Source organism: Peromyscus leucopus, chromosome 12, assembly GCF_004664715.2.
Source record: "Peromyscus leucopus breed LL Stock chromosome 12, UCI_PerLeu_2.1, whole genome shotgun sequence".
NCBI lineage: Eukaryota > Metazoa > Chordata > Mammalia > Rodentia > Cricetidae > Peromyscus > Peromyscus leucopus.
In genome coordinates, this window is record NC_051073.1 from 40,118,657 (window position 1) to 40,135,135 (window position 16,479).

General features: G+C 40.9%; 1 protein-coding gene across 2 annotated transcripts in view; it reads left to right on the forward strand.

Moving 5' to 3' along the window:
• Tbc1d23 (TBC1 domain family member 23) overlaps positions 1 to 16,139 on the forward strand; it is a 56,651-nt gene extending 40,512 nt beyond the window's left edge. Inside the window, exons 13-19 of one of the 2 annotated variants that reach the window (XM_028867528.2) lie at positions 1,327 to 1,433; positions 3,412 to 3,551; positions 5,385 to 5,429; positions 8,397 to 8,485; positions 12,048 to 12,183; positions 13,268 to 13,462; positions 14,531 to 14,688. In XM_028867528.2, coding sequence (XP_028723361.1) covers positions 1,327 to 1,433; positions 3,412 to 3,551; positions 5,385 to 5,429; positions 8,397 to 8,485; positions 12,048 to 12,183; positions 13,268 to 13,462; positions 14,531 to 14,612 — 794 coding nt within the window. In that variant the 3' untranslated portion in view covers positions 14,613 to 14,688. Of the gene's footprint in view, positions 1 to 1,326; positions 1,434 to 3,411; positions 3,552 to 5,384; positions 5,430 to 8,396; positions 8,486 to 12,047; positions 12,184 to 13,267; positions 13,463 to 14,530 lie in introns of both variants that reach the window. The other variant, XM_028867529.1, reaches the window with a different exon arrangement.
• The last annotated feature ends 340 nt before the right edge of the window (positions 16,140 to 16,479 follow it).

Sequence of the window (16,479 nt, forward strand, 5' to 3'; positions counted from 1 at the left end):
GAGTGAATACAGAGCATTTAGATATATAAATGCGCTTACTTAGCTTCTGTTTCAAACCTTTTTGTTTTTATTTCACAAGGTGCTTGGGATTGAACCCAGGGGCTCATGCATGCAAGGCAAGCAGTTTCCCTCTGAGCTATATCCTCTAACTCATGATCCTTCTGCCTCAGCCTTTAAGTGGACCAGGAGTTTGAGGACCAATTGACTGTGCTACATAGGAAGTTCCAGGCCAGCCTGAACTATATAACAAAGTCCCATCTCAAATAAATAAACAAATAAATAAATAGCAAAATTGACAAAATCCCTACCATTCACAACAATAAAGATGTGTGCATGAGTGTGTGTGTGTGTGTGTGTGTGTGTGTGTGTGTGTGTGTGTGTGTGTGTGAGAGAGAGAGAGAGAGAGAGAGAGAGAGAGAGAGTGAGTTGGGGCTATAGCTTATTTTGTGCAGTGCTTGCCTAGCATGCACAAGGCCCTTGGATTTACTTCCCAGCTCTCTGGAGGTAGAGATAGGAGGATCAGGGTTATCCTCAGCTACCTAGCAAATTTGAGAACAGCTTGGGACAAATGAGACCCTGTCTCAAAAAATTTTTTAAAATACATTGTTGCCAGGTAGGACACATTTAAGTGCAGCACTCAGAAGTCAGAGGCAGGTGGCTCTCTGTGAGTTTGAGGCTAGCCAGGACTACATAATGAGACCCTGTCTCAAAAAAAAGATCCTGGTAAACAAATATTGATGCATTACCTACTGTTACTAGACATCCTAACACAATACAAAAGTTGGTTACTAGTCATCTAATTCTCGAGTGTTCTTGCTGTCCTTCCAGCCTAAGCTGGCCTCGAACTTGTTACCTATCCCAGGTAGTCCATGTGACCCAGACTCATTTTCTCCCTTCTTCAGATTGCTGAGTGCTGGAGCTTTAGTCTAGAGTTTTAGGAAGCCTTTTAAAGGTTCCCCCCTCCATTAATCTCTGTCTGACCATTACTGCCTAACTCTACATTATTATGGGAAAATGGATTGATGTCTCCTAGGTTTTTCTATTAATTCTTCATGTCTTGAGTTCTGCACATAGATCTGTTAGTACTCGAAAGATGGCTTTGTAAGGAGGAGACAAAAGCTTTCCTGATCTTCACTCTCGGGATGGCAGAGGACCTTAGACAGATGGAGAGGAGGTTGGCTGTGGCCTGGAGTTCTTAGTGAGGCTGCAGGACAGCACATTTGTCGATCATGTCCCTGGATGGTTCTTCATCCCCTGTGCTGTGTTGTTATACTTGCATCTTTCCAGAGTCTCAGCTTTTGCCTTGTCTGTCTTGTTTGTCATAAGCCCTGCAGCAGCACCTGGCCGACATTAATGTGGAGGGACCAGAAAGTGGATATGGCCATTGGATTGCTAGTACCTCAGGCTCAAGGAGCAGCATCAGTTCTGTTGATGTGAGTACATGTGGAGAACATGGTGGATCAGTTTCCAGAAAAAAAGGTGCTTAACTCTCCAACTCCAGCACGACAGCAGAGATGTCAGAAAGATTTAGTACGCAATGAGGACTTACTATTGTGCAGTTAATGAAGTGATGAACGGGGTGGAGCTCTCTTGAGTGAGCTCATTTTGTCTGGGCTGGCAGAATACTAGAGTCTGTCCACATCTCCTGCATCGTGTTCCTGTACCCTTCCTCACTGTGAGCTTGCATGATTAAGACTTCAGTCTGTTTCCATGCGTGAATGGTCCAGGTAGAGAAAGTATATTTGATGGTTAGTTATTGTGATGTGAATTATGTGAGTCTTTGTTATAGGGGGTAAGTACATGTGTTTTGCTTTGGAAATACCTGGGCAAAAAGTCTTGTCAGTTGAATTAGATGTCATAACATCGTTTTCTTAATAAACAATGTTTATTAAGTGTCATCTACAGTGTTTATTCTGTAAAACAGAGATAAAAGTGATGTACAGGAACACATTTACTCATTTGGACTTAGGTCTCTGCCATTCTTGGGTCCAGAATTCATCTGTACAAATTGGTAGTTAGAATTTTCTTTGGCCTGCCATCCAGCTCCCAAATTAAGACACAGAGACTTATTAATTATGAGTGTTTGGCCTTAGCAAACACTAAGCCTTGGCTTGTCGCACTAGCTCTTTTAACTTAATCTAGCCTGTTTCTCTTCATCTACGCTTTGCCTTGGGGCTTTTTACCTTTCTTGCATTCTGTGTGTCTTACTTCCCTGCTTCCTCCGTGTCTCCTGGCTAGCCCCTGGTGTCTCCCTGGCATTTCTTTTGCTTTCTCTCGAGCCTAAATTCCTCCTCCTCCTTACTCTCCCTGCCTGGGAGTTCTGCCTGTACCTCCTCCCTCACTACTGGCAGTTGAGCTTGTTGTTAGACTAACCAGGTGCCTTAGGCGGGCAAGGTAAAACAGCCACACATCTTTACAGAATTAAACAAATATTCCACAACATAGCTTCCCCTTTTTCTGATTTCCAGTAAGACCTTTGAGCTGTGGTTTCTCTACCTGTGCAATACAGTGATAACAGACTGTTCTTGTAAGGAGGGCCTGAGGACTAGGTAACAGGAATATGCATAGTGATGCACTGTAGATGTGTGGAGGCTTATTTTCTGCCATGTGATCAACATCATTGTCACATTGGCAGACAAGGCTTCTCTGAGGATATTTCTTTCTACCTTGATCCTCTAGGTATACAAGAACTAAATAATATTCCATTGTGTGTGTGTTCTAATTTATTTAGTTAATACCCAGTTGCTAAGTACTTATATTATTTTCCACCCTTTTCTGTTACAAACACAGCTTCATATCTGTGCACTCGTGTAGGCCAGAGGTTGAGAAAGACAAAGGTCTTTCTCAGTCACCTTATTATTTTTGAGACAGGCCTCTTAATGACCCTGGGGCTTACCAGTTCAGATAGCTTGGATGGCCAAGGACAGGTATTGTCCTATGGTCCCTGTCCCTCCCTGTTGCAGTTCTGGGGTTGTAGATGTACACTGCTGTGCCTCAAGTTCACAAGCATGTGAAACTGATCGTCCTGCTTGCATGGTGAACACTTGATCAACTGAGTCTTCTCCCCAGCCTCTAACCCACTCTTCACAGAAGAGGAGACATGGGAGTGTGTGTAGAGGAAAGGCCATAGGAGAGTAAGTGGAAAGGTGAACATCTGCACATACCTGAAAATACCCAAATGTACATTCTCCCCCATAGATAGAATTGAACCTATCCTGACCTAATTTAATTCTAATTATTTCTCTAAAGGCCCTTTGTCCAAATACAGTGGCTTTCTGAGATGCACTCGATTTTAGTACTTCAGCATGAATTTGGTGGGGATACAATTCTGTCTACAGTGTAGATAACCTTTAACAGTCATGTATGTGTTAATTAGCTAGAGAGTGGTTCATCAATGTTCTTGTTTTTCAGGGTGAATCTTGTAATGGCTCAAATGATAGAGGAATGAAGTCCCTTGTAAATAAAATGACTGTGGCTCTAAAGACGAAATCTGTTAATGTCAGGGAGAAGGTCATCAGTTTTATTGAGAATACATCAACTCCTGTGGACCGGTGAGTCTCTTATACAGTATGGACTTATGGTGGATACTTAAAACTGAAGAGATGTGTCTCACAGTGAATGAACTTCGTTGAAAGTAGTGTAGAACAGGACCATACATTTTTTGTCAGATCTGATTTCATCCGAACTGCGGGGCTGAGCTTACTGCTTGTGTCCACTCTGGAGATCCCTTTCCCAGTTTTCTCTTCATTCCATTCATTAAAATAATCCCCATGTCTGTGTTCGTGGTTAGTAGTTCATAGAGCAGCTGCTTTCCAAATGCCACCGGACAGTTAGTTCACAACAGGAACTTCTGCTCCAAGAATTGAAAACCTACATAATTTGGTCATGCTTAATACAATAGAATCCTACTTTCCTAAGTTCAAATCTCTGTAGGAATTTGTTTAAAAATATGAATGAAGTCCATTTTTTCATGAATTAAAAAGGGGACATGATGAGCAACAGACAAGCACATTGGAAGATATTTGTTTTGCTGTTTGTTCTGAGTATAGGATACACTTTTGTGTGTGTTAGTCTGATTCACGGGTGCACATTCTGCAGCCCAGGATAGCTGTGAGTGTGGCCAAACTTAAAACATTATGGGATACTTTTGTGATGTGTGTAACTTGATTACACAGTTCTCAAGTGTGAACTTTGTAGATGATGCTATGTCACAGTGTCAAAAGCCGAAAGATTCTAATTGAAATGTGGGATTTGTTTCTGAGCAAGCCTGAGCATGAGCATGAGCTAGCATTTGATTTCCTCTCCTGTCTTCCGTGCAAGTATCAGGAAAGTTGAGACATTGATGTTAAGAACTGAATGCCCCTTTCAGTAGAGTGCACATTGCACACAAAAGTATATCCTATTTAGTAAGTACAAATGTAATGAAGAGGTTGTCTTCACTAATCCAGAAATTTTGCCTCATCTAAAGTAGCCAGTATTAAAGTATTGATCAAGCCTGAAAGATTTGTCTGCTCAATAAAGTTACATCTGCTCTCAAAAGCCAAGCTCTCAGTTAGTGCTTCTGAGTCCCCAGTCTTTTGCTGCTACATTTTGTGTATGAACATTAAAATTTTTGTTTTAAAGTGCACTAGTTTGCTGTGGGATGTTTTGTATGTCCTGTGGGAGCCCGTTCTTGGGTTCCTTGTGGCTTTACCCAGCAGGTCCGCTTAGAGGATGATTAGGACCACAGGCCTGAGTGCAGGTGTCTGAGATGGTCTGCACTTGGCTGTGCTGTGGGATGGTCTGTATGTCAAGTTGCTCTGATTGGTCAATAAATAAAACCTGATTGGCGGTGGCTAGGCAGGAAGTATAGGCGGGACTAACAGAGAGGAGAAATGAATAGGAAGGCAGAAGGAGTCATTGCCAGCTGCCACCCTGACAAGCAGCATGAAAAGATGCCAGTAAGCCACGAGCTGCGTGGCAGGGTATAGATTTGTGGAAATGGATTAATTTAAGCTATAAGAACAGTTAGCAAGAAGCCTGCCATGGCCATACAGTTTGACACAATATATAAGTCTCTGTGTTTACTTGGTTGGGTCTGAGCGGCTGTGGGACTGGCGGGTGACAAAGATTTGTCTTGACTGTGGGCAAGGCAGGAAAACTCTAGCCACACTAGTTTCCTTTAAGATTGACAAATGATATCTGTAAGTTGAAAAGACTGTTGTCTGGTAAAGTAGCATATAAAACTGGCTTCTCTTCATTTCCCTTTGTGCTTGAGATGATTGAAATATTTTCTTTATAATGTCTGTGCTGGGTTGAGAAATTGATTTTATTATGTATTTTCTAAAGTTGCTGCTTTTTTTTTGTAATCATTTTGTTCTGTCCTCTGCCTTGATTTGCTATAGAATGTCTTTCAATCTTCCTTGGCCAGACAGATCATGTACAGAGCGGTAAGCGAATGAGTAGAGCAGCCCAACTGATCCATCATCCCACCTGTCAGTTCCCTTGAGCATGCCTCTGCTGTCTGTGAACCTTGTGCTGACTCGGCTAAAGTTTCATGCTGCTCTTTTTTTTTTTTTTTTCCCCCAAGACAGGGTTTCTCTGTGTAGTTTTGGTGCCTGTCCTGGATCTATCTTCTCTGTAGACCAGGCTGGCCTCAAACTCACAGAGATCCGCCTGGCTCTGCCTCCTGAGTGCTGGGATTAAAGGCATGCGCCACCGCCGCCCGGTTCCTGCTGCTCTTTCTAGAGCTAACCTTTTCAGTGTGATTATGGGAGTGACCACCCTGACATTCTGCTTTCCGTTTTGTTTTGTGCTGTTTTTTTCCCTTGCATGTTTCCATCTTCCATTCCTCAGATGAAAATCAAACTTGCTCAAACCGAAGGACTTGATAAGTTCTGCAGTCTTTATTCTGAAGCAGGGAAAGGAAAACAGGACAATATCCATTGAGTCAGGAGTTATCAGAACATTAGTTTATCAATAATTTACCATTCTCTCCTGCCCTTACATAAAATTACAGCACCTAAATTTAGAAACAGTTCATGGTCCAAAACCTGATGCTGGAGTTAAACCAAGGGTCTAGAACATGCTGATGCATGTTCTTTACCAGTGAGCCACATCCTCAGCATCAAGTTTTAACTCATGTACTTTATGTAAATGTATATTTTCTGATTTTTTCTTAATGGGATATATGCATTTAGGTTGATGAATTAACATCTATAAATCTGTTTGAAAGAACTGTAGTTCTAGGGTTCTGCATTTGGATTTTCCCTGAAGGAGACCATGGGAGACATTTACTGTCTAAGCTGTTTCCTTCTCTCTCCCCAGTAAGATGGCAGTTGGCGATTGATACAGAGATTTGATTTAAGGTTAAAACTTGGAGTCTTTAAATTACGTTAAGCAAATGAGCACTACCAACTTAATAACTTTATGCTGCATTATAATTTTCATTCTTGCAGAATTTTCTTCGGTTTAAATTGATATTTAATATAAATATTAATTTAACATTTATTAAATTTACACTCTATGACACATACAAGTCTGTGAACACACAACAAATACTAAGAGAGAATTTGTAAAGAGTCTGGGTAGAAAGTAAGCCATTGTGGGTTTACTATCTCATCGTTTCAATATTTTCAGTAATTGGAAAAAGCATTTTAAAAATAACACTTGAATAACTTGAATATTTTTTGACTGTTCCTACACAAGGCAGCTAGAGGAGAACTATTTAATTTTACCTTAGGCTATTTTAAGGAAAATTGTCCTATTGGGAATTATCATCTATTTATGAATCATCCTTCTATAAGACCACTGAGTTGGCCTCTTGGGCAGTTTAAATTTGTTTTTCCCCAGAATCTTAATTTTACTTTTACTTGTATCTTTTGTGGTCCATGTACAGGTGTATTTGTTTTGAAAGTGCAATTCAATTAGCAATTTGAATGAATATAGTTTATTTCTGAGCTCAGCATGTTAATTGTTGTCCAAACTATTTCTGTAGATGTATCTTATTTCTGATAAAAATATCAATATACTACCTTTAAAAAATAGTCCAAACAAACCAGTGTAAATAAAAAAAACACCATCGAATTTCATTACACTTGTGGGAATTTAAGGAAATGTCACAGAAATCTTTATCATTCTTGTTCATACAAACTCTTTACTGTAGGGTAAGGAGCTTAGTCAGTAAAATGTTTGCCTTGCAAGCATGAGAACCTGAGTTTAATCCCAGAAACTTAGATGGAAACAGCTTGTCGTCTCTGCCACCTTCCAGAGAGCTCCACACTGGGAATAAGCTCTACCACCTGCTTCTCCGGGGGACATTCCAGGTCTAAACTCTTGATGCCTCCTAATGAACACAGTTTGATAGCTCATAGGATAACTTTGCATTAGAAATGTTTCAACTAGTTGGAGTGTAGCTGAGCAATTAAGAGCACTGGCTGCTCTTCCAGAGGATCCAGGTTCAATTCCCAGCACCCACATGGCAGCTCACAACTGTAACTCCAGTTCTAGGGGATCTGACATCCTTATACAGACATACATGCAGGCAAAATCAATAATAATAATAATAATAATAATAATAATTAATAATAAATGTTTTAACAAAATTTTGACTTTTAAATCAATAAAATTTTAAGTACAGGTTAACCTAACTTATAATTCTAAGAGGATCTGTCATACTAAACTCAGTGTTTGCTTGCTTGCTTGCTTTGAGGAGGCTTGATTTAAAAGTAAATAAGTCTATTTAAATGAAGATTCCCCCTCCCCCCCAGGTTAAGACTCTTGAAAAACAGAAGATTGAGTGTTTTCATGGTAGATGAAGAAAGAACACTTCTAGTCTTTTTGGTAGTGGATAGTTCTCCTACCAAGGAAACAATTTCCCATAACCATGTAGTATTTTACGGAAACATTTTAATTCATGCAAAAGAAGTAGAATCTTGGTATGGACTAGAACAGAAGCAGCAGTGATGGAAACAGAGGGAAAACTGAGAAACTTGCAGCTTCTGAAGGAGCCGAGCCTTCCTGCTGGGTTCTCGGTGCAGTAAACGTGTATATAGCACCCACTGTAGACAGGGATTGTTCTAAGAGCTTTGAAAGGAGAGGGATAGCTTGTTAATTTTCACAGTAATCCTGAAGGACAGAATCTTTCGTTATCACTGCTTTACAATTGAGGGGACAGCATAGAGGGTAACTTCCTCAGACACCGAAGCATCTGACTGATCAAATAGGAGCATTGAAGTTGTTTAACTTGGCTAGACATAATGCCTTTTCGCCCACATAATTTATCTTCTTTCACTTTTCTTAGAATAGTTGTCCTGAAGCTATGTGTGGTCTGTGAAGGGCAAAACTATTTTATTTGAGTAGTTAAAACTCTGATTCTTTCTTAGTGATGTTTTCTTCCTTAACTTGTTTGAATACAGGCATGTGAGCAGCAGCGACCGAGTGGGCAAGCCTTACCGTGGAGTAAAGCCCGTGTTCAGCATTGGGGATGAAGAGGAGTACGACACAGGTTGAGCAATACACTACTGTGCAGGCTCTTTCACACATCTCCGTGTGGCAGTCATCCTGGGGCTAGAACACAGACGCTTCACAGAGCAGACTACTGTAGCGAGAAGTCAGGGCAGTGGCTCTCACCCTTCCTAATACTCTGGCCCTTTAAAACTGTTCCTCATGTTGTGGTGACCCCAACCATAAAATTGTTTTCATTGCTACTTTATAACTGTCATTTTGCTACTGCTATGAAATGTAATGCTTTGTTTTTAGAATTCTTGAATTGTGCCTACTAAAAATCTAAGCAGAAGTTTTGCATAGGTCTCGGCTAACAGGAGTCTTCAGCTAAGAGGCAGTTTGTGGCAGTTGTATTCAAACCCTCGTGATTGTATTTAAATCCGTTTGCACACCCACCCGTCCCCCTGGAGCCTGAGATCTGTGGGATAGGAGGAAGTTGCAAAGGTCCTACAAGGCCACTAGATGGCACTGTGGTACCAGGAAGAGTTACCTCACCTAGGATTGTCTTTGTGTTTCAAAGTTCAGTTTATCAATTTTACTTATAATTCCACAGCCTCAATTATGTGATTAAATAACCATAGTTAATGTGTACATTGAGTTAGAAAAAGTTATGTTAATGTGTACAAAAATGAGGGAAAGACTCCTAAATGCCATTGTCCTTTCCACTTAGTAACACCTGATGTTTACCCCATCTTATCTGTTTACTCTCTTCATCATGTATAATCACCTGCTTGCCTAGTTTAGGATTCAACTCTAGTAGTTTTCTGATTTCTGTCAGTTTTAAGTGGCTACATTTTTATACATATATCAAGATGAACTTTGAAAGTATATCTGGAGAGTTACCTCTTAGCAGTAAGATTGCTAAAGAGAAGCACAGTTGATGTTTATGACTATCACAGAGTTGACTGCTAGAAAACCTGCATTGAAGTACGTGTATTTCTAGTTATTTCCTTGTCCTTTCGTGGTCCCTCTGTTGCCATCTTCCTGTTGCTATGCATTTGTCCTTCTGATTGTCTCAGCTTCCTTCATGAGCCAGAGTGGAGGCGAGTGGACGAGTAGATTGTGGTCTGTCTAACGCTTCCCTGCACACACACATATTTATGATATGGAAACTGGGCCACATGTGCCAGTTGTGCGTAAATGCAGCAGTCTTGGGAGAAGAGGAAAGGCACAGGAGAATGGATGTAATTACATTGCCTCTCTCATGGGAACTGCGAAACATTCCCACATTATTAAGACGAGCAAATTGATGACAGAAAAGACACATGGAGAACTGTTCACACAGAGGTGGTCAGTATTTGTCAGTAAAGGGACTCTTGATTAGGGAGTGATACCATGAGGGCTTTACTACTACTTAAGCTGGAATAGTGACACACGACATTTTCTTTTGCATCGTCTGTATTTTGAACCAGTTATTAAAAAGCAGAGGGAAAGGACTGGGGAGATAACCCAGTCAGTAAAGTGCTTGGACGTGAGTTCAGGCCCCTCTGCCACTTAAGAACGGTACTGTGGTGGCTCAGTTAGGGTTTCCGTTGCTGGGATGAAATGGCGTGATCAAAGCAGCTTGGAGGGAAGGGCTTGTTTCATGCTGCCGCTCTCAGGTCATCTCCATCACTGAGGGCAGGGACTCACGGACAGAACCTGGAGGCAGGACCTGAAGCAGAAGCCAGGGAGGAGTGCTGCTGACTGGCTTGCTTCTCATGGTTTGCTCAGCCTGCTTTCTTACAGCACCCTGATCCACCAGCCCAGGGCTGACACTGCATATAGTGATCTGGCCTTCTCACATCAGTCATCAATAGGAAAACTCACCACACACTTGCTTAGACCCATCTACTGGGACATTTTCTCAGTTGAGGTTTTCTCTTTCAGAATTACTCTGTTAAGTTGTCATGAAACTAGTCACCACAGTGGCCCATGCTGGTAATCCCAGCAGCCTGAATGCAGACATATGGATCTCTGAATTTGTCCGCTGGCCAGCCAGCCTGGTCTGCTTACTGAGCGCCAGGCCAGTGAAAACTCTATCTCCAAAAGAAAGGTGGTTTGTGGGAGCCCGTTTTCGGGCTCCTCGTGGCCTTACCCAGCAGGTCCGCAGAGAGGATGATTAGGACCATGGGCCTGAGTGCAGGTGTCTGAGATGGTCTGCACTTGGCTGTGCTGGGGGGAGGTCTTTTGCTCCACCCATTGGCGTCTCTATAAATACCCTGGGGCAGAGACAGTTGGGGCCCCTTGGAAAAGGTTCCAGGCCCTCTCATGGCTATCCTTTATTTTCTATCTGTTTATCTCTGTAATATAAATCCTTCTGTCTAATATTTCCTGCTGCTCACACTCAAGAAAACTCTGGGGAGCTGTGGGGTTGGTGGGTAAATGCCCCACAGTGGTTGTGCCAGGCATGGTGGCACATGAGTTTAATCCCAGCACTCAGGAGGAAGAGGCAGGCAGAGCTCTGAGTTCAAGACCAACCTAGTCTACAGAGAGAGTTCCAGGACAGCCAGAGATACCCAGAGAAACCCTGTCTTGAGAATATAAGTAAAGGAAAAAAGAGAGAGAGAGAGAGAGAGAGAGAGAGAGAGAGAGAGAGAGAGAGAGAGAGAGAGAGAGAGAGGAGAGAGAGAGGAGAGAGAGGAGAGAGAAAGAGAAAGAAAAGGAAAAAGAAAGGTGATTGTGAAGGGGAGGGAAGAGGTCAGATGGGTTGTCAGGTAAAGATGTTTGCTACCAAGCATGGTAACTTGAGTAACTTCAGCTCCCACAGAATGGAAGGATAGACCTGATTCCTACAAAAGAATCTCTGCACCTACACCCAGCACCCACACCCACACCATGTACAAAAGGAACCAGGTTGGAGAGATGGCTGAGCTGGTTAAGAGCACTTGCTGCTTTTCCAGAGGGCCTGAGCCTGTCTCCCAGTACCCATGTCAAGTGGCTCACAACTGCTTGTTCTCTCCTGTCCTCTACAGGTATCCCCACACATGGCATACACTGACACATACGTGCACATAAATAAAACTAACAGATAGTTTAATGATAAGGAAATAAATATAAAAATTCAAAAATGTAGAAAGTAGTTGGCTTCTGAAGATTGACGCCAGCGGTTACCCTCTGACCTCCACAGGCGCTTGCACACACATGTGCACTCACAGGGACACACACAAGTACAAAGGGAGAAGCACTTCTAACTATTAACCCTAGGAACCTGTAATTCCTTTTTCTTACATTAGAAAAACATAATTAGAATGTTGTGGGTTTTTTTTTTTCTTTCATGAAAAATATTTTCCTGATGTAATGCAGGTTGAATTTAGTGTGGCCTCCTTTGCCTCAAGAGAGATGCTTATTGCTGACAGGGTAGACCATAGTTGTGTTACCCTTATCAAAACTCTTCAATATGTACCCCAAGTCTGACTTGACTTTCTTACCGTAAAGTAGTTGTTGCGTAATATAGCCAGTAGGATTAGATGGCTTTTCCCCCTCTCTTTCTCCTGAGTTCAACACACACCGACAAAAGTCAGGCTGCTGAGAAACCTGTTTGAGTGGCTGATGCCCTGGTTAACGCTCTTCTTTCTTCCTAGATGAAATTGACAGTTCTTCAATGTCAGATGACGACAGAAAGGAAGTGGTAAACATCCAGACCTGGATAAACAAGCCAGACACCAAGCACCATTTCCCCTGTAAAGAAGTCAAGGAAAGCGGGCATATGTTTCCCAGGTACTTTCGAAAATGTCTCTAGAAGTAAACGCAAATTGGGTGAAGTTAATATAAAAGTAATTGCAAGGGACTTTTATTCAAGTGCAAAATGACATAATTTCCTACTGTCAACTTGTGTTAAGTGTCTCTTAAGTAATTTGCGTTTTGAAAATTCCGAGACAAAACATTGACTGAGTATATTGAACTCCTTGATATGCCTCCCCTAGACATGCCCGCTTTTGGCATCCCTTCAGGTCCCCATAAACATAGCACACACTCAGGTCATTCAGAAGCAGCTTATACATGTTCTACTTCCCCTAAATGCTTCAGCATAGATAGCCCAAGAATAAGAGCATTTTTTTGACATAACTCCGATGTCATTACTTCACCTGAATGTTATTAAATTAATATTGCCCAACACTGAGACCCTGGAATTTTCAGTATTCCCAAGTTGACTTGGGTGGTAATCTTTCTCTTCTGGGTCCATACTGCATTGTCTGTCAATGCTCATCTCGTCCAGGGTGTGGTTGAACTTGACCTCTCTCCCACAAACTCTTCTCTTCAGGAGTCTAGGCCAGTTATCTTGTGAAGTGTTTCATAGTCTAGGCACGTCTGATAATTTATATTATTGTTGTGTTAAAAGTTACAAGCTAAGATATAAGAGTTTGGGGGTTTTCTGTTGTTGTTGTTTAATCTATGCCCATTTTGCCTTCAGGATTTAGTTGCAGAATATTATAAAATATGTAAGGAAACCCAACACTTGCTTAGTGGCCTTCGATATTGACCATGGTGTATTGGCAGAGAATACTTTGAGCGTAGAGAATCCTGTTAAAACTTTTGAGAATGGCAGGATAGTCCATTGGAGTTAAAAATTATTTATATATTATACTGGACTTCTTACTATAAAACTCTTAAATAGTTGTGGTATTATCTGTTAACAAAACAATTTTACATAAAATTGAAGAAAAATATGTATCTTGTTTATAGAGTAGCTTCATAGCTAACTCAAAAATCATGTCTTTTAAAGTTGAATTTTCTTACACTGGAGCTGTTGAAATAACATGTCTGCTTTGAATCCCATTCATTTAAACTTCTTTCTTTCAAGTCACCTGCTGGTAACTGCAACACATATGTACTGCTTAAGGGAGATTCTTTCTCGGAAAGGACTGGCTTACATCCAGTCTCGACAAGCACTAAATTCTGTAGTTAAAATTACGTCCAAAAAAAAGCATCCCGAGCTGATTACCTTCAAGTATGGAAACAGCAGTGCTTCCGGGATAGAAATCTTGGCTATTGAAAGGTAAGATGTTTTTATATTGTCTGAATGAATGTAAATCATTAACCAGTTGCTTCTTGATTTTGGTGAGTGGGTGTTGGAATAGGACCGTGAAGCACTGGTGACGGTGCCCGTTGTCACTCTCTTCCTGATACTTGGTCATAGGTGGCCTCAACACTGATGCATGAGTTCAGAAATGCTGTAGCAAATTTCAGAAACTTCTTGACATCATCAGGAATAATCGAGAGGTCAGGAGAGATGGCTAAGCAGATAGAGGCACTTGGCACTCGCCAAGCCTGACAACCCGAGTTCAGTCCCTGGGATCCACATGGTAGAAGGAGACCCAACTCTCTTGACCTCCACTTAACACTCTATGAGCACCCTCCACACAAAATCAGTGTAACATCAAAATAAACAAAGCAGTAAGACATGCTGCAACAGTAGAGACCCTGCTCTGTGCTTGAGGCCTCGAGCTCAGTTTCCAGCACCTAGAAACCATGTCCAGTGTCCACCTGCAAGACATCCAGCACCCTCTTCTGCTGTCTGTGTACACAGACCTACACAGATTCACACATGCATGTATGCATGCCTGCCCATGTGTGTATACACACATGCACATACACAAGTGAACTTTTTTTAGGAAAAGAATTATATAACTGCTATACTAAATGCTGACTTTTCGGTGTGCTGAATTTGTCTTAGAATGCTAAATTGGTATTTTATTTTCCATCATCAAAACGTGGTAAGTGGAGGGTGGTTTGAATCTTTTTTCGACAACTTAATATTTTGCCTAAGTTCAAACTAGCAAGTACTGGAGTTGTCATTGTCTTTGGAATTGGATGCTGAAACAAAATTATAACTGTAGCCGATTGAATTAGGTCTGTACTAGACAGCATGTGTCTTAGGGCTTCTATTGCTGTGAAGAGACACCATGACCATGGCAACTCTTGCAAGGAAAACATTCAATTGGGTAGCTTATAGTTTCAGAGGTTTAGTCCATTATCCTCATAGCAGGACATGGCAGCATGCAGGCAGAAATGGTACTGGAGAAGGAGCTGTATTAATACGCATCTGTATTTTTTTCTCCCATAGGTATTTGATTCCAAATGCAGGAGATGCTACCAGAGCCATAAAACAGCAGATCATGAAAGTGTTGGATGCTTTGGAAAGTTAATGTAAAAGAAAGTTATTTAAGTGAAATTATGGCAACCAAGAGAAACATGAAAATATATTTCCTGACTCAATACTAACCAGAGACCTTTCATTTGCTCATGAGGATGCCTGAGTAGAGGGTCTAAGTGCAAATTATTGTAATCAATCTTGGGATGGGTACACTTTTTTAAAAATTTCTTTTGCATCTTTGGTTTTATAAAATGATTTATTATAAAGGCCAGTTATTAAATGACTTTGAAGTAACTGGCCTTGTGCCCTATGGACCAAGGGCACAGAATGCAGTTCTGTTTTGAAGAGCTGTTTTAAGGGACATGCATCATTTTCAGGTTTTAAAACAACTGTACACACACATATTTGCAATGTCTTCACTGAAGTTTAGAGATAGATTTAGTTGAAGAGAGTTAATTGCTACATTGAGTTTTGCTGCAGTGAGCAATATCAGAACATTGAAAGTATAGATTAATAATTAGCTCACTGTTTCTGTTCTTCAAAAGATTGAAGTCTGTGTAATGGAATGAATGGAGAGTGTAGCCAATTCAGAATCGAGCCCCAGTGAAACACTGCATTCAGTTTCACTCACCTTCACTCCAGTAGGTAATGACTTGTCCACTGATTGCCTCAGAGATCCTAAGCTCCATCCCCGTGGTGCTAAGGAACAGTTAACAGCATTAGAAGTAAGCAGGCATGTTAAGGTTCAGATTAGCATTTGGGGGACAGAATGGCATCTGTAAAATGTCATTGGTCTTTATTACATGGATCATTTGGTCTAGGATATTTCAGAGTGTTTTAACTGCTCTGATTTAGCCTTCTTGAGATGATCGCCTGTGACCACACTAATGTCCAGTTTAAAAAAAGACAGATAATCAGAGAGCCATAGAAACTGCAGTGTTTTTATATCACTTTCTAAAAATGTTCTTTTGGTTTTGTCTTCTCAGTAAAAATGTCAGTTGTTGAAACGATTTTCATTCTGACAAACTGAAGCAGTCTGCTGTATTTTGCAGCTTGCTCAGATTAATTTCTGTGGCCCAGATGAGTCACATGTGATGAGAGATCCAGAAACATCTTTTGGACCATGGGATGATTTTCATAAAATCTGTTTGAAAAATAGTAACTATAACCTGCCATGTCATAAAACGTAATAGATTTTCGTTGAGGGGTTGGCTGATAGAAATATCTAGATGACCCCACTAGTAGCCAGTTGTTTTAATTTGCTTAATGGAAATCAAGTGAATAAAAGATAACACAATTAAAGAACCTTATTCTGATATCTAAATAAAAACAGTTTATTTGAGTGGTTGAAGACATTTGCATGAAATTGCACCTGTGCAGTACTTGATATTTATAACTCTTTCCCCAAAGTATTGTATTGCATTTTTTCCATTTTCTTGACACCCTCTTTGAAATGTCCTGAAGTCTCATTTTTCAACCATCTCAGCTATGGGACTTTTTTCATAATATTAATGTAAAGATGTTTGTGTTACTGTTTATAAATTACAATTGTAAATAAACTGATACAGTTTGCTCAAAACTTCTGTTCTCAAGGCTGTCCTTTTTTTATTTGTGTTTTATCTGCAGAGTAAGCATTTCTGCTATATTCCTATTTCTGTTCATGCACCTTAGGTAGCTTAAAACTAATGACACCTTATGGGTGCTGGGGTGCTCATAGTCCCAGCTATTAAAGAATAATACTGAGGCAGGAGGATGATGAGCTCAGGAAGTAATGGTCCTGTGACCCTACCCTCCTCTTTTTACTAGGACAGATCAATAGATCTAAAAGGACTCTGGCCAGCTTAAGCGTGGCAGGCATGGTTCCGGCAGGCCTTGCCCTTCTCTCCCATCCTGCTTTTCAAAAACCGTTAGATTACATT